At 38.5% G+C, this 23,295-nt stretch overlaps 1 protein-coding gene across 2 annotated transcripts in view; it reads right to left on the reverse strand.

Moving 5' to 3' along the window:
- The window catches only part of LOC102852419 (serine/threonine-protein phosphatase PP1-beta catalytic subunit-like), a 50,095-nt gene that overhangs the window by 14,110 nt on the left and 12,690 nt on the right, over nucleotides 1-23,295 (reverse strand). For both annotated transcript variants that reach the window (XM_006880570.1, XM_006880571.1), the window contains exons 2-5: nucleotides 8,689-8,820; nucleotides 6,574-6,804; nucleotides 3,903-4,007; nucleotides 2,521-2,592 (exon numbers count right to left, since the gene is read on the reverse strand). In XM_006880570.1, coding sequence (XP_006880632.1) covers nucleotides 2,521-2,592; nucleotides 3,903-4,007; nucleotides 6,574-6,804; nucleotides 8,689-8,820 — 540 coding nt within the window. The remainder of the gene's footprint in view (nucleotides 1-2,520; nucleotides 2,593-3,902; nucleotides 4,008-6,573; nucleotides 6,805-8,688; nucleotides 8,821-23,295) is intronic.

Consider the following 23,295-nt stretch of genomic DNA (forward strand, 5'->3'; position numbering starts at 1 on the left):
TATAATTATAGAAAAAAAAAAGAATTGAGAATCCAGAAATCAGCCCCCAAAAAAAGAAATAAAAAGCAAATATATTATCAAGCTAATAAAGATTACTTTAAAAAAACTTGAAAGACACAAGTTAACGTAGATTTTAAAGACAGAAATTTAAAGACATCTTTTTTTTTTTTTTGCTAATTAATGTCCTTTAATCTGGGAGCCTTCTGGGCAGCCCTAGGCACTGTGGTCTGTACTCTTTGCCCATCCTGTGTCCACTGTAGGTCCCCATCATTGGCCCGAGGCCTCTGTCCTCCTATGTCTCTGCCGCAGACCCCTGGTCCCCCTTGGCCTTGGTCTTGAACTTCTCCCAGGGGTGGGGGGGTCTCCTCGGCTGGCATGCCTTTAAGCCACTGCTTGTAGTACGCTCGGAAGCCATCAATCTTCTCCAGGTAGGGGTTCTTCTCTTTGTACCGGTCGAAGGTGGGTGGGTACTGGGCAGCGAACTCCAGCTGGCGGATGACCACCTCGTTGACGGGGACGCTGTGGCACCGCATGTCCTTCAGGATGTGGATGAGGTAGGTGTAGTTGAGCCGCTTGACGGCTGCGTGGATGAGGGCGCCGCATGTCAGACAGCAGCTGCAGGCCGTCTGCCGCCTGCCGGCATCCGATGGCCAAATTACAGAAGGTCTGCAGGTTGGGGATGAGGCCTCTCTTGGCCAAGACCGGCAAAAGAGCCTTCGCCCCTTCCAGGTCTCCCAGCTTGCTCTTCTTCCTCATCAGCGTGTTGAAGAAGGTCACGTCCGCCTCCATGTGGTGTGCATCCAGGGTGGCCAGCAGCAAGGACTCCTCCGGGCTGCCGGACTCCACCACCTTGGCCAGCAGGGTCAGGGTCTTGATGTCAGGCTGTACCTCGTGCTCCGCCATCGGACCCATAAAGACATCTTTTGTGAAGTGCAACTCTGACAGAACTGTGTTTATTTTGCTTAAGATTTTTTTAAAAAATTATTAATTTCAATGAAAATTGACAGAGACTTTGGATTTCCATTCATTCATTGTTACACTCCCCGCCCGGTACAGTACCCTCTTGGAAAAGTAAAAGAAAAAATTCTTTCATTATTTTACAAACCCTCCCCCAGGTTCACTCCACTATGCAACCTTTGCTCTGGCCTCCTATCATGAAAGAAATACGTAATTACATATCACTTTTAAATAGTTTTCACCCATATCTGTTTCAATGCAGTAAACATTATTGAGCCCATCTTTCTCAGTCTCTCCCCAACCCCAAAGTCAGTCCTATTTTACAACAGTGGCACCATGCAGTATTTGTCCTTTTGTGACTGAGATGCTTCATAATGTCCTCCAGGGTCACCCATTCTGAATAAGATTGCATGAGTTCCTTGTTTTTCAATGCAGCATAGTATTCCATTGTGTGAATATACCACAGCTTCTCTATCCATTCGTTTGTTGATGGGCACCTGGGTTGTTTACAACTCCTTGCTATTGTGAACAAAGCGGCAATAAACATGGGTGTGCATATATCTGCTTGGATGTCAGTTATAGTCTCTTTGGGGTATATTCCCAGTAGTGTAATTGCTGGGTCAAGTGGTATCTCTATTTGCAACTTTTTGAGAAAGCTCCATACCACCTTCCACAGTGGTTGCACTATTTTACACTCCCACCAACTGTGAATAAGGGTTCCAGTTTCTCCACAACCTCGCCAGCATTTGTTGCTTGCTGTTTGGTTAAATTTTGCTATTTTGACTGGGGTGAGATGATATCTCATAGTTGTTTTGATTTGCATCTCTCTTAGAGCTAGGGATTTTGTACATTTCTTCATGTTAGCCATCTGAATGTCTTCTTTGGTGAAGTGTCTGTTCATATCCTATGCCCATTTTTCTACTGGATTATTTACCTTTATCTTGTTGTGGCACTCAAGAATTTTTTAAATTCTAGATATAAGTCCCTTATAGGACCAAATACAGTCTGTGGCTTCCCCTTTTACCCTGTTGGAGAAGTTTTTGGATGTGCATAGGGATTTGATTCTTAGACGATCCCATTCATCTATTTTATCTTCTCCTGGTTGTAGGTTTTTCAGCATACTTGGAAGACTATGTGGTGGATTAGGACTTCTAGAGTTCTTCCAATCTTTTCTTTAATGAAGCCTATAGTCCTTGGTCCATTTCCACCTTGAGTTGGTTTTTGTATATGGAGTGAGGTGTGGATCTTGCTCAAGTCTTTTGCAGATACTTTTCCAATTTTGCCAACACCATGTTAAAAAGGCTGTCATTTCCCTTCTTACCTGATTCCCTCTCCTTGTCAAAAATCAGTTGACCATAGATGGGATATGAAATATAAAATTTTAAAAGTTCAGCACTGTAAAGCATGATTAGTGCCAAGTGAAGTGTTTTCCATTACTAATGTCCAGTTTGTTGACTATAAGCAAAGTGCTCTATTTTACATAAACTAATCGTTTTTCTGGCTCAAAGTGTCCACCTTGCCAGCAATTCATGAAGAACTTACTCAATTTCTCTATAGACTTACCTGTATCAGGGACATCGGTAGGTCTCATGATTCTCCGAATTTGTTCCATTGACTGCAGGTCTGGTGACAGTCCTAAGAAGAAAACAGACCTTAGGTTGGTACTTTAAAATGTTTAGCATCAGACCAATAAAACAGTATTTTATCAAAGATGGTGGTTTCAAATGAAAGATACATAAAGCTTCCCTTTTAAAGTTATCTTAAAGGTCAACTAAAGGAATCCTGGTGTACAGTATTTAGTTAAACTGCTATCCAAAAGGTGAGTGGTTTGAATCTGCCTGCCATTCTGTGGGAGTGAGATGAGCAGTTTCCTTTAAAGGACCACTGAACTGGAATAGATTCAAGGGCAGCAGGTAATTTTGATGTTTTCAGCATTGTTCAATTTTGCCCATTTCATTTTTTATTAGATACCACTGAGTCAACGACTCACAGTGACCCTAAGAACCAGAGATCTGAAGCTTGCCCTACTCTGGGCCACCTTATCTGTTATGCTCATGCCCACTGTTAGTTGAAGTCACTTTGTTAATCTCGTTGAGGGTTTTCCTTTTTTTCCTGACCCTCTACTTTCCCCAGCTCAGGACAATGGGCAATGTTTCTGAAAACTTGCTGGAAGGTCAGTTATGAGTTGGTTCCAACTTGATAGCACCCAACACCACATGTGTATCAAGTGACATGCTCAACAACATACCAATATTTCATATGAAATTTCATATATTCAAATTTATTTCACAGGTCTTGTACCTATGTACCACCATACCAAAAAATTGTATCTAGGACTGTCGCAGATAAATACATAAAGCTCCCAAATTCAAAATGTGTGAATATTAAGTATAATTATATTAGGAATTTGATGTTACCAAAGATATTTATTATAATGAGGAAGATAATGATCCTCATTTTCCCTCTTTCTTTTTGTGTACCGTCAAATCAAATCCAACTGGCACAAGAGGAGATTGACCCCCCCACTCCAGTGGAGCATCTGGTGGATTCAAACAATCCTCATTTTTATAGATAGCAGTGTTATCTTTTTCATTAGACTTGAGGCAAAAAAGGATATTTTCCAAATAAAAGTCTAGCTATTTTTAAAAGGTGGTGTTGTTATGAACGAACCATCAAGGTGACTCTGACAGAGTGAACGTACATGCAACAGATTTAAAACCTGCCCATCCTGTGTGAGCCTGACAATCTCAGCTGCGCTAATAAGCTATTTAATGTTTAGTATTTATGAATAATTTAACATTTCTAGAAAGTTTTAACTATGCTTAAAAATTTTAATAACTAGAGTTTGCTCATAAGAATCAGTAGTTTGTTTTCTCACAGGAAACAAACTCATAGCTGGGTTCTAGACAGTGAAATTACAGTAGGAAAAATGCATAATAGTTTACCTCCATGACAACAGAAAATCTTCTCATCCACAATGGCAGCTATAGGCAGACAGTTAAAACAATCAGTGAAGGTCTTCCACAATTTAATATTAAACCTTCGTTTACCTATAAAAAGAATAAGCAGATAAATAAACAATAAATTACTTAAATATAAACTTTAATATATTAACCTACCCATGTATTACTTAGGACATAAATACATCTGAAAAATTGCAACCTTTGGAAAGACATAAGAGTCATTTTAGTTTTCTTGTTCCTGTTTCTCTAGTACTCTTTTTGCCCTCTATGAGTTACTTTACACCTCCTAAAAGGTTACAAGTATATATTCAGTCAAGCATAACGATTTCCAACAAATGTGCTATGTGTTTTATGAAAAGCACCAATTAATTGTCTTTTAACATTACTATAACATGGCAATTTTAAGATTACTAGATTACTTTTCTCACATGTATTATCTTTTTTAGGCAAGGAAAATACATCTTTCTCTAGCTGTTTGCCAATCACACTGTTTCTATTTCCCACTTTCCCCCACAGTACTTATTTGAAAGTACTATGCTATTTTTAAAAAACATTATCAGGTTTTATAATAACAACAACAACAAAACCAACAGTAACATTTATAGACAAAATACTTCCTGAAGGAAGGGAGTAACTAGAAAACAAGGTGGATATTATTTGAGTAAAAGCAAGAAAATACCTAGCCAAATAAGGAGATAGAAGTGAAAGGGATATCTCCAGAGACTCTTCATTTGACTCCACTCTACCGACTGACACTATAAACTTAATGCCAAGAAAGGAGAATTTCCAAGTGTTTAAATAAATGGTAAACACTTTTGAATGAATTATAACTTGGCACTAGAGCAAATATAAAGAGACACACAAAGGCTACAATTTTCCTGTGCTCTAGCATAAACTGGTACTATTAATAATGACAGCCTCAAGTATACGTTCACCTTTTTAGAGTTACTTGATCTTCCCGAATTTGGCACCATACTGCAGTATCTAACGCAAGGGAAGGAAGTAGGAGTGGTTCTGGAAACTCTTTATGAAGTTTGAGAAACATAATATCGAAAGGCTTCAGGTCTTTTGTTCATAGGATCACTATGAGTCATACTCCACTGGATGGCATTCAACAACAACAATGCAAGGGAGGATGAAAGGGACAAGTAGTAATTTTCCATGTCTCTGTACCACAGACTGCCTCTTTCAAGGAGTATGAATAACTCAAAGCAGCTTTATAAGCTGCTCTTACAAACATGATGATGTCAATTCTATCCTCAAGGAGACGGACTATTCATATCTAAATTTCATCATTTAAGAATAAATAAATCTGTTTCTGACATAGCTCTAGGCATGATTACAATTTAATATACTATAAGCCACTCTCAATTATTGATTCAAACACTGCACATTAGAAATAATGCAATGCAATACAAAATTAAAAACAGCATTCTCAATGTTTGCGGCAGTACTAGCTTTATCAACATCCTTATTAAATAGTTTTCCAATAATTAATTAATTATATGGATCAGGGAGGTATTCCAGAATTTGAATAGGACTATACTGGTGGCCTAGTTTTAAGAAGCCCTGTTGCAATCCCAAAGGTACGTGGTTGAAATCCCATTAGTCACTCCATAGGAGAAGGGTAAGCAATCTCCTCCCATGCCATTAACTGCCTATGAAAACCTGTCGGAGGGTCAGCTATGGGTTGGTTCTGACTCAACGGTAAACAACATACAATATATAGGTAGCTCTAGTGGCTTAGTGGTAAGGAATTATGCTGTCAATTCAAAAGTATGTGGCTAGATTCTACTAGCTACTCTGCAGGAGAAATAAGGGCATTCAACTCCTTTGTGATTTACTGGGTTTGAAAATCCATGGAAATGTCAGCTAGGGTCAGTTCTGACTTGATGGTTTCATCATCATCATCCAATATATAAAGATGGAGGGAAGAAAAGGCTTATTCTAATGGGAGATTTCTGTCTTGAAGAGGGTAAAATGAAGTTGCTCCGTCTCACATACTTTCGGCAGGTGGCCAAGAGGGACCAATCCTTGAAGAAGGACACCAAGCTCGGAAGGGTGGAAGGGACAGTGCAGGAGAGGAAGCCCCCAGACGAGATGGACTGATACAGTAACTGAGGCAATAGTGGCAGATGTGTTGGAATTAGTCAGACTGGCTCAGGCCAGGGTAGGTTTCAGAGCTGTTGTACATCGGGTTGCTATGAGTTGACGGCACATAACAACAACAAAAGGAGATTTTAAGTTGTCATTCAAAGTTGTAATGAATAAACGTCAACTTTCAATGTTTCACAAAAATTGTTCTGTGTTACAAGGTGGATAAGGTTTCCTGTCTACCAAGAAAATGTTGAGTGTTAAAACCTAAACGCATACCAGAAAGCCACAGGTCTTTATGTCTGCTTCACCAGAATATTTTTGCTTTGCAAACTAATTAAAAGAGGACCCTGTGAGCTGAATAAGCTGTTAAAACAAAAACAAAAAAGTGAAATTAGTCTGAAATAATCAGAAAGATCTCAAGGAATTAATGAGTAACATGTTTTTCCAGTTTCAGGTTCCCTGTTCATTTTGGAAAACATCAACTCTGAACTGAAGATATTCTTTAGAAGTGGGGAAAAAAATACTACAGCTTTTCCAAGTTTTCACTTTTACTTACATTCATCATAGAATCCATAAATGCGATTGATGCTAGCACACTCATGGTTTCCTCTTAAGAGAAAGAAGTTTTCTGGATATTTTATTTTATAAGCCAACAGCAAGCAAATAGTTTCCAGAGACTGCTTTCCTCGGTCCACATAATCTCCTAAGAAGAGATAGTTGGCTTCTGGCGGGAAACCTCCATATTCAAATAATCTCAGCAAATCTGTATACTGTCCATGAATATCTCCTGAAAGTAGAAAAATATACATTTTAGAAAATCTGGTTACTGTGATAGGTAGCTTTAATGAAACGCTTTCCTGTGTTCACATGCCCTTGAATAAGTCCTTTGTTGAGTATGAGCTGGACCTAGTGACTTGCTCCTAGAATACAACAAAACTGATGGGATTGTCACTCTTGAGATAAGGTAAAGAGGCTGTGACTTCCATATGGCCTTCAGGCCTACTCTGATGATGCCAGCTGCTCTACAGTGAAGTGCAGGTAGTAAAGAGCTGAACCCTTCCCCAGATGACCCTGGAGATGGATTGTTGCCAGCTGACACACTGTGACTGGCGCCTTTGGAAGGATGCAGAAGACCCAGCTCAAGCTGTATCCAGATTCTGGACCCAGAAAGTTTTGTTGTTACCCAGCAACAGATAACAAACACTATATTATTACATTTATATATGTGTAATCATTTAACCTGGGTCATCTTTTAGTTATACTGAATAGAAAAATAATTCCAAAAGTTGAGAAAATGTAACATACATTTCTAATGCACACTAGTCATTTCTATATTAAGTATTTTTGCAAAACTTTAAATCATTACAGTTGAGACTGATTATGAATAGCTAGCTTCATTTAAATTTATAGAAGGAAATAATTATTTCCATAAAACCTCAAACCTCTGAAAGGTGACACTGAGCTAATTTATTCATTCATTCATTCATTCATTCATTCAACCAATTTGCTCAGTTAATATCTCTTTATTTGCTATTTGTTGGACACTGTACCAAGAACACCAAGCACATGCTTTTCTAAACCACATGAAGGGAGAAGGGAAAAAAAAAGATTAAAAAGCACACCAAGTACCTGGTGTAAATGTGGACCATTACGAAACATATTTTTTTTAAAAAATAACAAAAACCAAAATAACCAACCACAAACAAAAAACCACATATTATTAAAACATCTTTGCAAATACTCCCTGATTGAACAAAATGGCTAATAAAGTACATAAGTTATGTCATTAACATTAGTAGCCAGGATGTAACCCCCCCCCCCGCATTATTTAAGTAAAACCCAGTATGCTACAGTATTTATCTCACATTTTCTGCTAGTTTCACATGAAGGAAAAAAAAACAACAACTACTTTCTATATAATAATCCTGTGACTACGAAGAGTGAACTTTGGATCTTAAATTTATGCTTATGGAGTGTAAAGTAATATAAGTATCAAAATAATAGAAGACAGACTTTCTAAATTACTTATTTCTATACATCTACAGATGTGTACTAAAAAGCCTGTTTTACCACATCCTTGACATAATGGTTAACAATCTTTGACATTTTTTGCAATTCAATTTTGAATGGAGGCCTATTTTAAATATAATTTCCTTGATTACCAGTAAGGCTGAGAACTTTATGCTTCTTGGCCATTTCACTTTGTTTCAGTATAGTACTTTTTACATGGGGAAGAGGGGTAAAGAATGAGTAGGGACAAAACCACAGGGGTGCACAGTCTGGTGGGTGGGAGGGTAGAGGGAAGTAAATGTGAAAAAGATAGGAGAGAAAAGACAAGGTAATGATGGACAAGGTCTAATGGTGAATAATTTTATAGAACATAATGCATGAGTATGATTGAAACACAATGTGAATGAAGAACAGTGTGAAAAACAATGTATACAAACTTTGTAAACCCCCCCCAAAAGAATTCTTTATATATTTTAAACAGCAATTTGTTGATACAGAAATTATTTATTATTTTAATGAAATCTTCAGTCTTATGTAATTTTATCTAAATAACCCATCCTCTTTTAAAAACTTTCCCTCCTGATCATCTCTATGCATACAAGAGAAGAACAATCCAAAGCAATTTAAAAGAAACTCTTTTCAACCATACTTATTTACATACCACAAATTTTCAGTGGTGCTTCCAATTCCAAAAGAATAGGTTGGCTGAGAAAGATCTCCCGAGACTTGATACATAAGCCCCGAACCTCTGCTTCAGTCATCTGCACAATCTTTCCTGGACGACATCCTCGTACTGTTAAAATATCAGTAAAATGGTCAATTTTCTTTAATTTGTCCATAAGATCATAATCCTTTAAAAAAGAATACCATTTTGAAGATTTGGTAAACAATGCAAGCAGTAAGCTACGAGATGTCTTGTTTTATGTTATGATTTATGATTTGTGGCTTCTCCCTTTCTCTACTGCTGCTGGTTCCAGATACTTCATTAGCCTGCTACCACCAAAATTCAGCCCGTATTCCTGATCTTTAGTGGCCACTTGGGGCCCAGGAGCTCCACAAACCCAAAATGTTTCAGGCCCAGAATCCTCAAGGGTTTGGCACAGTAAATAATATATCTAGCAGAAGACCAGAACAGCATTACAAAGAAGTGGCTATGAAGAGAGACTAATGTACAGCTGCTTTAAATAAGTAATTCCTTCAAACAGTGTTAGCTGTACAAAGAATTTTAACAACTATCATGTTCGTTTTCTGATCAAAATAAATAGTAAAAAGGTATTATAAATGCTTCTATTTTATATTTAATGCATTGTTATGTTTACAACAAAGTACAGTGTTCAAAACATTAAAGGCCATGTTGCTGTTATGTGCCATCAAGTCAGAAGTGACTTGTAGGCTCTCACAGCTTGTGAACTGCATGGACAGAGACTGCTCATCTTTTCTCCATGGAGTAGCTGGGTGCCTTTGGGCTAGCAGTGCAACTTCTTACCCACTAGGTAACCAGAGATGGAATAAATTCTTTTTAACATGAATGAGCTTTAAAAAAAATCTATACTCTATAGCTCCCTACAGGGTGGTATGGAATAATATATGGGAGAAACTTATCTTTCTTGCCCTATAATACTGTTGCTCTATATATATCTTTACCCTCACCACTGATACTTTCCCTTTAAAATTTTACATAGTCAGTCACCATTCTACCTTATCTGAAAGGGCATCAAAAAGATAAAAGAACAAAACCAGAGATTATTATTTTTATAAATGCCTAACACTTCTCACTTCTAAAACTTGCTTTGTCAGATCAGACAGGCTATTTTAAAAAAAAAAGTGAGCCCTGACCCCATACATAGCATTAGTGTAAATTCCAAAAATACTCATAACAATCTCTCAACATCTTTATGCCTGGAACATACTACCTGCCTGTAAAAGCAGATAAAAACACAAGCTCATAAACTTGTTTAAAAAAAAAGCATTAACTAAATTTCTTAGAAACTGGTATTTGATTTTCCCTATTCATTGCAGTTACAACCAACTTATAACTGAACCTATACTGCAGGAGCCAGAAATCATAAAAAGATGAAGGGGTACAGAGAGTCACCAAATATAATTAACCTGTTGTTGTTATGTGCCGTCAAGTTGCTTGCAACTCACAGCGACCCTATGTACAACAGCCCTAAACCCTGCTCTATTCTGTGCCAATCGCACTGCCTCTGACACACCCATCCCAATTACCCCAGTCACTGAATCAATCCACCTCATAGAGGGTCTTCCCCTCCTGCGCTGTCCCTACACTCTACCCAGCATGATGTCCCTCTCCAAGGACCTGTCCCTCCTTACAACATATCAAAAGTATGTCAGATGAAGCCTCAGAATCCTTGCCTCCAAGGAGTAGCCTGGTTTAACCCTCTCCAGGATGAATCTGTTTTCTTGGCAGTCCATGGTACATTCAATACTATTCTCCAGCACCACAGCTCAAAGGCATCAATTTCATGAAACAGCATATGATCAAGCAACGGTGAATGAATGGAAGGAATGAAGGAATGAAGGTGATGGAGAAGCTACTCTGAAGCAATCGGCAAAAAACAAAGCCCCAGGAATTGACGGCACACCAAGTGACATATGTCAACAAATAGACGCAGCTCTGGATGTGCTCAGCAAGTTGTGCTACGAAATGTGGAGGACAGCTACCTGCCAACAGACTGGAACAAATCCGTATTTATTTCCATTCCCAAAAAAAGGCTAGCCAACAGAGTGTGGAAATTATCATATCACATACAAGCAAAATTCTGATGAAAATTACTCAAAACCAATCAGAATACACTGACAGAATTCCCAGAACGAGAGACAATGCCAGCTGGATCTTGGCCAAAAGCAGAGTATCAGAGGAGTATCTATCTATGTTTGACTATGCAAAAGCATTTGACTGCATGGATCACAACAAATTGTAGCTAATATTGAGAAGAATGGGAGTCTCAGAACACTTGATTGTGTGCAGGCGAAACCTATACGTAGATCAGGAAGCAGTTGTATGAACAGAGCAAGGTAACACTACATGCTTCAAAAATCAAGAAAGGAGTGTGTGAGGGGTGTGTCTTTTCTCCACACCTTTTCAATCTATATGTGGAACAGATAATTCAAGAGGCTGGACTTTATGAAGAATAGTGGCATCAGGATCAGAGGAAGACTACCTACCTTATGCAGATGACACAACTTTGCTTGCTGCAACAGAGGAGGACCTGAGACATTTGCTGCAGGAGGTCAAGGACTGCAGTCTTCAATATGGATGGAAGCTCACATCAAGAAAACAAAGACTCTCACCACTGGGCCAATAGGCATTATCATGATAAATGGAGAAAAGATTTAGGTTGTTAATTTTATCTTGCTCAGTTCCACAATCAACACTCTTGCCACCAGCAGTCAGGAAATCAAAAGATGAATGAGCTGCGCTGGGACAATCTGCTGTCAAGGATCTTCCGAGAACTGCCAAGGCACAATGATGTCTAGAGACTAAGGGGCACCTGATCCAAGCCATGGCCTTCACAATTACTTGCTATGCATCTGGGAGCTGGATAACAACTAAGGATGACATAATAACTTTTGGTTGTAGTGTTGGAGAAGAGTACTGAACATACTGCGAACTACCAAGAGAACAAACAGGACTGTCCTCTCTAGGGTGAAACCTGGTTGCTGCTTGGAGGCAAAAATTGTAAAGCTTCATCTCACACACTTTGGGGATGTTGCCAGGAGTGATCAGTCCTTGGACAAGGGCATCATAGAAGGGGAAGATCCAGGGTGAAACTGGTTCAAGACAGGGTTCAAGAGGTACTGTTTATAGGGTTAGCATGAGTATTAATAAACTTGATGGCACAAAAAAATCCAACAAACTGGGTTTGCCAGGCTGTGCATGACTTGAGTGATGGACTTGAAATCCAGAGAGGCATGACCTTGGGGATAGCAGTGCAAGTCCCTACAGACTGCCAATAAAATCAATCAGCAATTTTTATGATTTTACTTATAATCAAGGAACCCAAGTGGTACAGTGGTTAAGAGCTTGGTTGCTAATGAAAAGGTGTGTAGTTTGAGATAAACAAAATAATTCCTTTCGAATCAGCCCCCAAAGTACCTCAACAGCTGCTGCATGGGATAAAAACGCAGCAACCACCTTCTATAATAGATTTCTAGATAGCTCTGGACACCTTAGGGAGCAGTTCCACTGTCCTACAGGGAGCTCTGGTGGCCTGGTTGTAAGAAGTTGCATTGCCAACCCAAAGCCATGTGGTGTAAACCCACTTGCTGCTCCTCAGGAAAGATGAGCTCCTCCTCCCTAGGATTTATAGCCTTTGAAAACCCACTGGATGGTCAGCTATAAGCTTGTTCTCACTTGACAGTACATAACAATGTAGGGGATGATATGACTTGAAATTGACTTGATGGTAGCTGGATGGTTTGGTTTAGACCAAGGTTTCAAACTTACTGGTTCATTTAGGTAGGAATTCCTACAGACAATCCACATTTCTACATAGATCTAGGGAGTTCTCACAACCCAGTCTGTAGAGAGTTATGCTGCTAACCCAAAGGCCATGTCTGTCCGGCAGCTGGAATCCATCATCAACCCTGACAGATAAAGAAGGGTTAATACTTCCTGTGCAAAAACAAACAAACAAAAAAAACTTCCTGTGCAATTTGCAGCATCAGAAAACCCCATGAAGGGTCAGCTATGAGTTGCCTCTGACTCAATGTCAATGAGTTTGGTTTCATCAGGGACTCTCCCTCCCTCTCGATCTAACCGAGCATCTTTCACTAAGTGTCAGGAATGCTTACGGAGCTTCATTTCCCTGTTGAGAAATACCTTGGAGCAGGTCTGGTTCCAGGCTACATTAAATACAGAATAAAGTGAGGCACGCAAATGACTTTTTGGGGTTTATTTTGTGAATATGAGTTACATTTTGACTATACTGTATGCATCATGAAAGAGTCAGAAATATTCAAGAACTCATTCACAGAAGCAAAAAGTTCTCCCAAAGGTTAAGTCTCTGTCAAATCTTAGGACTAAATTATCCAAATGCTTGGGAAAACAGGGTGATGTTACAGTCTTTCTACTTGTCTCTAAGAATATGCCAAATTTCTCTCAGTCACATTAAAAAAAGGGAACAAATTGCTATACATGATAACTTGATTATTACCAAAACTTTTCCAGGGATTCTGGGATTTGGGGTATTTAAGGCTAGGTATCATGTGTCTTAATGGATTAGGAAAATATTACATATCTGCATTCTTTACCAGGCAAAAAATTTTATACTGATTATCTCTTTAATCCTTTTGATAATCTCAGGAATTAGAAAGGGAAATTATAATCCCTACTGTACAATAGTAAAATAACCTGCATAAGATCATAAAGCATCCAGGTTTTAGAAGACAGCAGGTAGTAAAAAGGAGCAGAGTTTTTAGAACTCAAAAGGAGCCCTAGTTGCATGGTATGTATGTACCAGGCTGATAGTCCAAATCCACTAGCTGTTTTGCTACAGAAAAACGGATAGTCTCTTCATGTAAAGATTCACAGTGTTTGAACTGACTCGGCAGCAACCAGGTATTTAGAACTAGAGTCTTCTAAACTTGAGGGTCAAATTCTATTGCTGTTACGTGCTATTGAGTCACCTGTGACTTATAGTGACCCTATGTACAACAGCCCTAAACCCTGCTTTATTCTGTGCCAATCTCACCATCTCCAACACACCTACCCCACTACCCCAGTCACTGAATCAATCCACCTCATAAGAGGGTCTTCCTCTCTTGCACTGTCCCTCCACCCTCCCAAGTATGACGTCCTTCTCCAAGGACTGGCCCCTCCTTGTAACATGTCCAAAGTATGTCAGATGAAGCTTCAGGATCTTTGCCTCCAAGGAGTAGACTGCTTTAACCCTCTCCAGGATGAACCTGTTGGTTTTCTTAGTAGTCCATGGTATATTCAATACTCTTCTCCAGCACCACAGTTCAAAGGCATCAATTCTCTTCTTCCCCCACCCCCAAGTCACTGTCCAATTCTCTGACAGATAGCAAATGATTGCAAAGACCATGGCCTGTGTGTCAGATGCACCTTAGTCTCCAGAGCACCCCCATCACTCTTCGGTACTTTGGAAAGGTCCCTAACAGCAGACTTTCCCATCACAATACATCTTTCAATTTCCTGCCTACTGGTGCCAAGAGTGTGGACTGTGGAGCCAAGCAAACTAAAGCTGTGAACAATCTCAATCACTTCACCATCCATCCTGATGCTGCCAATTGGCCCAGTGCTGACAATCTTTGTCTTCCTGATATTGAGCCTCAATCCATATTGAAAGCTGCAGTCCTTGACTGTCTGCAGCAAGTGCTTCAGGTCCTCCTCAGTTTCAGCAAGCAGGGTTGTGTCATCTGCATAATGCAGACTATTGATGAACCTTCCACCAATCCTAATGCCACACTTCTCATACAGTCCAGCCTCCAAGATAATCTGTTTTGCATACAGGTTGAAAAGGTATGCAGATAGGACACATCTCTGGCGTACACCATTCCCAATTTTGAACCATGCAGTGTTTCCTTGCTCTGTTCTGACGACTGCCTCCTGGTCCAAGTATAGGTTTCCCATTAGCACGATCAAGTAATCTGGGATTCCCATTCTTCTCAGACTCAGCCACAGTTCGTTATGATTCATAATGTCAAATGCCTTTGTATAATCAATGAACACAGATATCCCTGCTTTCAGCCAAGATCCATCTATAATTAGCTACAATATCCCTAGTACCAAGACCCTTTCTAAAGCCAGCCTGTATTTCTGATAGTTCTCTGCTGATGTGCTGTTCCAGTCATTTCTGGATAGTCTTCAGCAGAATCTTGCTTGCATGTGATATCAACGATATTGTCTGGTAATTTCCAGTTTGGTCACCTTTCTTTGGAAAGGGAACAAATATAAATCTCTTCCAGTCAGCTGGCCAAGTGTTTGTCCTCCAGATTTCTTGACACACTTGGTGAGCACAACCAGGGCATCATCATCTGTTAGTTGAAATACATCAATTGGCATACCACCAATTCCTGGGGCCTTATTTTTTGCCAATTCCTTCAAAGCAGTCTGAACTTCTTCCTTCATCACCATAGGCTATGGCTCATATGTTGTTTCATGAAATTCTTCTGTGTCTGCCAATTCCTTTTGGTTCAGTGACTCTCTATATTCTATCTCCTTTTAATACTTCTGGATCACTTACTATTCTGCCCAGAACATCCTTAAATATAGCACTTGAGGTGTGAATTTGTTCAACTCCTTGAGTTTAAGAAATGCTGAGCAAGTGAGCTCAGGTGGCCTAGTGGCAAGAAGCTACACTGCAATCCCAGAGGTAGGCAGTTTGAATCCACCAGATGCTTTGCTGAAGAAGGAGGGGCAATCTCCTCCTGTACCAGTCAGATTGGATTTGACGGGGTACATGTACACACACACACACACACACACACACACACACACACACACACACAGACACACACACACGAAATGCTGAGCGAGTTTGGCTCTCCCGTTGCACAGTTCACTGTAATATTTTACTGTCTTCTCGTGCTGCTTTTTGAAATCTTCTGTTCAGCTCTTTAACATATTAATTTTTTCCTCCCAAAGATAAATACTACCACATAGAATAATTTCCATAGTATTTTATGTATATATTTAGCTCTGGTGGCCGAGTGATAAGGAGAAATATCTGTTCAACGGCACACAACAACTTGGCCGATGTCCATCTTAGTTTACCATTCAGTAACTCATATACACTAAGCCTTCTAGCACTGGTCACAAGCACTGGATAGTGCCCCTCCTAGTCTTCCTTGTGTTTCCCATTCCCACTTGCCCTTTCCTATTCCTTCCTTTTCAGTTTTATTCCTGGGCACACACTATCATCATGATCGTAGAGAGATGGTTGTTCTAAGGAGTGTGATCCTCCATGGTGTTAAAGATCACGTCATAGATCTGTCTACTGTTTGGCTAAGAATTTGAGTCATGGGGTGATTTCAGTTCCAAAGCACATTTTGATTTCTGAGGTGCTTGGAATGATGTACAGAAGGTGTTATAACAGGTATCTATAATATTACTATTTAGAAAAATTTCTGAACTACTATATACATGCAGTAAGCACATTAATCTTAAACTATGTGAAGATCCATACAGTCTTGGAACAATCTCACTATATTAGTACATTGCAACCTATCTGTCTAGTCTAATGCTGCTGGTGGTTCCTTGGATCATTTCCTATACAAGTGCATTATCTTGAGTATATACTAGGAAAATTGCTGGGTTGAAAGCTTAGCTTTGTTATGTGCCACCAAATGGAGGGAATATAAATTTGCTTCCTAAAGTTTTTTTAACAATTTATATTCCCACTACTGATGGTGCTCTCCATCTCTGTGAACAATATCTTTTTAATGTTAACTATTTAGTTGGCTGTGTGGTGATACTGAGATTTTACTTTGCATCCCCATGATGAGTGACACTGCTAGAAACGGTTTCATCTTCTTAACAGGGCAATCAAACATCCTGAGAATCCTCTTACACATTCTTTAAAAAAGAACTGTCTTTTTCATACAGATTTGTAGGGATTCTTTACATGTTCTAGCTAGGTAAGTCTTTTGCTGAAATCTATACAAATACTTTTTCCCAGTTTTTGCAGTTTTCTTCCCTCACTCACTACTGTCTCTTGATGAACAGAAGTTGTTCTTTTAAGTTCAATTTAATAGTTTCATTGTATTCAAATCTTGTTTTTTAAAAAATAATAAACAAAACTTTCCAAAAAGCATTCCCCTAGGTTTACTTCTAGATGCTTATTATGTTAGCATTCCCATTTAACCCTACAGTCTACTGTGAATTAGTTTTCGTACATGGTTTGAGACAGAGGTTTACCTTTATCTTTTATTTCTTTCTACTCATCCACAAACTGCAGAACTGACATGATGGTAACTTAACACAATTTGCTGCTGTCGAGTTGGTTCTCAGAGCAACCCTCCATCCAGTTTCTGAGACTGCCTGTCTCTGTAATTGCCATGGTGGGGTTAGCAGTGCAAGTCACTACTAAATATTCTATCAGAGTTCTGGGGGCAACTAGTTTATTCAACTCAAATAGGGCCATTTACTGTTAAGACTATCTGTCCTGCCTCCTAAATTGTGGTGTTTTGTAAACAATCTGAAGAGAGCTCTGATGCCCTAGTGGTTAAGGTGTTGTGTTACCAACTCAAAGGCAAGGCAGTCTGAATCTCTGTGGGAGAACAATGGACCTCCTTCTAAGTGAATCTGCTCAGGGAATCTGCTTGGAGGCTCAGTTATGAGTCCGTTTTGGTTCAATGACATTAAGTCTAAGTTTAGTTTTGGTAGAAAAGCTGATGGCAATATACAAGCTGGTTTAAATGTGGATTCTCTATAAACTCCCTTATTTTACTGGTCTATTTTAATATCATTATCAACAGGTTTTAACCACCACAGGTTTATAGTTAAATCTTGGTACCTGGTAGTGTAAACATATCATTCTGTTAAGATTACTTTGGCTAATCAAAGTACTTCACATTTTCAAATGTTTTAAAACTGGCTTCTTAATTTAAAGACATATACTCTCAGCCAGAATTTTAATGGTGATGAGATGCATAGCTAGAATTGCTATCTTCATTTTGAGCCTTCTAACTCAAGATTCATTCACTTAATGATCAAAAGAAAAATGTATAAATAATCTAGGAAAATCTGAAGTTGTCAAAAATTAATGGAAATCAGAATGACAAACTGAAGACATGTAGTGTTGCATTCAAAGAAAATTGCCAGAAAGAATTTTCAAGATCTAGCCTGAAGCAAAATATGTTCAGTAGCAGGTTATCAGCAAAATGCACAAAAAAAGACCTCTTTATTGTCTATTACTAAGTTTACATATCAACCATTAAAGTCAAATAAGAAGAAATGGGAAATATTGGTCAACTTCTGCAGTCGATCAAATTTGTAAAGATGTTACACTGATAATTATGCATTAGCAATAGAAGTAGACAACAGACAAGAGAAAGGTTCAGTATCATCAGTCAGAATTAAGCCAGGAAGGGATGGAACTCACCAAAGAATTCTATTTATGTTCAAGTTGAAATGGAAGAAAATGAAAATGTGGTCACAAAGGCTAAAATACAACCTTGAGTACAGTCTACCTTAATTTAGAGACCATTTCAAGAACAGATTTGATGCACTGAACACAAATGACCAAAGAAGAGCAGATGTTTTGTGGGGTGGTATCTGTGACATCATATGTGAAGAAAACAAAAAACACAAAATCCAAACTTATGTCATTGCCATCAATTGGGAACCAACTCGCAGATGACCGTCTCCTGGCTTTCCAAAGCTATAAACTGCATGGGAGAAGCCTGCCCACTGCTCTTCCAGGGAGCAGTTGGTGGAACTGACTGCCAGAGGCATGGCCTGTGGGTTAACCATGCAACACTCCTACAGAATAGGTCATTTCTTCAAAGACAGGAAGAAAACACCAAAGTGGACATGGATAGAAACACTGTAACTTACTTTAGAACAGAGAAACTAAAGAGAAGGAAAGAAATAATGAAAAGTTGAACAGAAATTTTAAAAAGTGGCTCAAGAAGACAAGAAATGTGCAACAACGTGGAGTTAGAAACAGAAAAGGGAAGTGCATGTTAGGATTTCTTAAAATCCAAAAGAAGAGAAGAGAAAAATCAAGCCGCAAGCAGCAAGCAATAGTAATGGATGGGTAAAATGTAGAATGACACAGGAAGCATCAAAAAATGGAAGTATTCCTTGAGTATAATGTCACAGTACCAAAAACACTGCCCCAAATCCAACTGTTTCAGGAGACAGGGCATAATTAAGAACTGAGAATATTTAAAGGAAGAAATTCAAGACGAACTGACAATAAGCAAGGCTCTAGGAATTGATGAAATTCCAAATGAAGCATTTCAACAAACAAAGTGCTGGATGGAAGTATCGAGAAAAGAGATTTTATAGATGTGCCAATGCCGAAGAAATGTGATCCTCCAGGATGGACTGAACAATTTCATGAGAAAACACACACACACACACACACACACGTAAAATACTGCTAAATATAATTTAAAAATTACAGCAATCTATCAAGAGGAAATGGTAAAAATTCACGCTAGATTCAGAATAGGATGTGGAACAAGGGATATCACTATTGAGGTCAGATGACTCTCGCCTGAAAGCAGATACTAGAAAAAGATTTACCTGTTATTTTACTGACCCTACAAAAATCGCTGGCTGTGGATAGAAACAAATTACTGCTAATATTGCAAAGAACAGGAATTCCAGAATGTTTAATTACACTCATGTGGAATCATTATACAGAGCAAGGAGCATGGTTTCTAAAGTCCAGAAAGGTGTGCCTCAGAGTGGCGTCTTTGTACCATGTCATTCGATTTGTACACTGGACAAATAATCTGAGAAGCTGGACTGTACTGAGGGAGAAGGAAGCACCAGGATTGAAGGAAGAAAACTTGTGATATGCAGAACTGTTTGCAGGAGAACTTGAGCACTTCCTGAAGACATTTCTAAGCCTTTAGTATGGGTTATACCTCAATTTAAAACAAAAATCCTTACAACTGGATCAGTAAGTGATATCATGATAAATGGAGAAAGAGACTGATATCAAGGATTAATTCACTTGGCTCCACTGATAACTATGAATAAGAACCAACAATAGTAACTCAAGATATTCCTTCTTTTATTCAGGTCACCAATAGTGTCTTTTAGCAATAAGAGATTTCTTATCAAATGGACTTGGGGGGGGGGTTCTGCTATAATGGGTTTTTTGGCTTCCAACGGTTGCTGTTAGATGCCACTGAGTCAGCTATGACTGTGTAAAAGAAGGAAACACTGCCTCATGTGGGCCATCCTCATAACCTAGGCTGTATTCTAGCCCAAGGCTGCAGCTTTTTTTGTCAATTCATCTTGTAGAGATCTTACTTTTTGTTTTGCCAATTTGGGTTTTCATAAAAATTGTCAAATCTTTTCTTTATAATTCTCTTATTAGCCATTAAAAAACCCCAACACATTACCCATGTATTTTTCCCCCTCTGAATAATTTGAAAATAAGTTACATATAATATTCCCTTATCTTTCAGTGAGCTGTGTAACATGCTACATATGACTCCCAACAGGGCACTGTGGAGGCTGAGTGATAAGGTGCTGTGCTGCCAACCTGTACGCACAGAGGTTGAATTTACCAGCTGCTTGGTGGGAGAAAGATAGGCAATCAACTTCTGTGGCATTTAATGCCTCTGAAAATTTGCTGGAGGGTCAACTATAAGTTGGTTCTAATTGAACAACACGACTCACCAAAGCTACTTATTATACAGAAAATGAAGATCATTTCACCTTCCTATCAAAATGAACCTTGTAGCATTAGGCAATGCCCTTCTTTATCTCTAGAGGTACTTCTCTCTTGAAAGTCTATTTCCCCCCTGACATTTAAGAATTGTCTGCAGAGCTACCTCTTAAATTACCAAGTAAATATATAAACACACACAAAAAACCAGGAAACTCTGCAAGCGTATCTTCAACTTTTTCAATACCACCTTCTATTTTCTCCAGCAATTTTTTACTCCTAATTGCCTTTTCTAAAATGGTGTGCCAGTGGTGCTGTGGTTAAGACATTTGGATGCTACCAAAGGTCAGCAATCAAATCTATTAGCTGCTTCTGTGCAAAGAGATGAGGTAATCTGTTTCTGCAAAGATTTACAGCCTCTGAAGCCCTAAAGGGTAGTTCTACTTAGTCCTCTAGGGCCTTACAAGCCAGAAGTTACTCAGTGGCAGTGGGGCTGACTTTTCTAAATTAGAAAGGCCAAAAAAAGAGGCTAATTGCATCATGAATGCATGCCTGCCTCATGAAATTTAGTAATTTAGATTCATCTTTGGTATTTAAAATCCTATTGAATCACTCTCCACTAACAGTATTTACTCAAGGTTACATAACAATCAATGACAATGTTAACGTAAATTCAGAATTACACAATCCCCCCATTAACTATTTCATATTTAGCACAAAAGCATGCTTTATAATACTTAGGAAAAAAGAAAATTAATTATTAAATAACTGACTACAATGTGGAATTTTCATTCAAATAAAAGTCAGGCCACTTCCATAATTTCAATTAATCTTAAAACTGCCTTGTAGGAATCATGAATGTGTGTTCAGAGACTACAAGATAGCTTTAAGGAATTCTGTATAACATCTGAAATTACCTATAACATTATGTGTACATGAATATGCACATTTTCCTGAGGAAAAAGACATGCACGTCAACAGGGTCTAGGGATTATCTAACACAAATTAAGTAATGTTTAGTACACTGGTAAACAAAGTCATTATAACAAAAAATTAATAGAAGAGATAAATTAATGGAAAAACTGGATGTTTCACGAACAGGAGGAGGAACAGTCTAGCCCTATGGCTCTCAAAGTTGTCTTCTTTTTTAGTATTGTGAACTGATTAATAAGGCAATTACAAAAACAGTTAAAATTGCTAGTACTTAAGTACAATCAGTGGCACTAATGCACGTCAGCAGTTACTGTATGTTCTGTGGTAAACACTTCAGGTAAAAACTGAACATCCTTGGTGAAGTAGTAAACTTTACCAATTTTATTAAATTCTGATTCTTAAGTAGTTGTTATGTTCCATTGAGTCAAGCAGCCCTAAGAAGAGATTTGAGCCCTGTCCTATTCTGTGCCATGTTCATCATCTCTGACAAACTACAGCACACTGCTGCAGTCACCATGTTAATCCATCTCATTGACCCTCCATCTTTCCAAGCAGAAAGTCCCTTTACAAGGAATAGCTTCTCCTAACATGCCCAAAGTATGTAAGACAAAGCTTCACCATCCTTTCTTCTGGCTGCATCCAGTACTGTGGTTGCACTCACTCCAAAACTTATCTGTAGATTCTTGTGGCCATCCATGGGCTATGTAGTACTCTTCTCCAACAGCACAACCCAAAGTGGATGATCTTGTCATCCTTATTTATCATCCAGCTCTCAGATGCATATAGCAAGTCACTGAAAAGATCATGACCAGAAACTGGTGCCTCTTTAAAATGAAATCATCACACCCCAGTAATCTGGAGAGGTCCCTGACAGCAAATTTCCCTATACAATAAATCTTTTGATTTTAGTGACCGCTGGTAGAAAAGGTGTCGATTATGGATCCAAGTTAAGATGAAATAATTGGCAATTTCAATCTTTTCTCCATCTATCATGATACATACTATCAGTCCACTGATAATAATTTTCATCTTCTTGATGTTGAGATGTAATCCATATCGAAGATTGTTGTAGTCTTTGATCTTCTACAGCAAGTGTTTCAAGGCCTCCTCACTTTTAATAAGTAAGGTGGTTGTACCATTTGTATAATGCAGGTTGTTGATGAGTCTCCTCTGCTCCTGATGCCACATTCCTGTACAGAGTCCAGCTTCTGGAATGATTTGCTCAGCATACAGATTGAATATGTATGAAGAAAGGACACAGCCCTGGCACACACCTTTCTTTATTCCTGAGTACAAACATCTTTAAAATATTCTGTAGGAGGAAATGGAATGTACTCATGAAGTACTACAGTAGTAAAATAAAGTTGTTTCAAAGAAAGGCACTTCAATTACTGCTTTAGTTTCAAGCGAATCTAAAATGTCACAATTTTTATTTTATTAAATTTTTTAAATCGTGATTTTAAGTTTACAGAAAAGTTGGATTATTTCATTCATTCATTCATTGTTGCACATTTTCCTTCCATGTTACAATTTTTAAACAGTTTAAAAATAAAGTAAAAATTAAGGTTATCAGACTTAGGTATTTAACAAGTAAGGTTTTGAAAATGAGCAAAATGAGTCTTTAGGAACTGATAAGGCCAACAAACAAAAAACTAGTTTGTACTGGTTTGTGGGAAGCCAAATATCAATTTAATATTAATAATAAACCAAATGCTCTATCAGGATATAAGGGAGGTGTAATACAAACTAGAGTTCACCCTGAGGCACTAAGGTACTGTTCTTAGTTTGTATTTACTGAATCCCTCCCTGAGATTAAGATAAGGTAAACAATAGAAAAGAACTCAGCTTTATTTGCAAGACTTCCCCATGATACTTTTTCTTTTCTCCTCCCCTGTGATTATCCTTTGTTTACCTTCCTGATGATTTCCAATAAATAGAGAGGAGAGGCTTAGGGGCTTCAATCATCAGGACTGGCATATCCTGTCTTTACTAAC

This window comes from Elephantulus edwardii, unplaced genomic scaffold (genome assembly GCF_000299155.1).
Source record: "Elephantulus edwardii isolate Elephantulus edwardi_28Jun2011 unplaced genomic scaffold, EleEdw1.0 scaffold00009, whole genome shotgun sequence".
Lineage (NCBI taxonomy): Eukaryota > Metazoa > Chordata > Mammalia > Macroscelidea > Macroscelididae > Elephantulus > Elephantulus edwardii.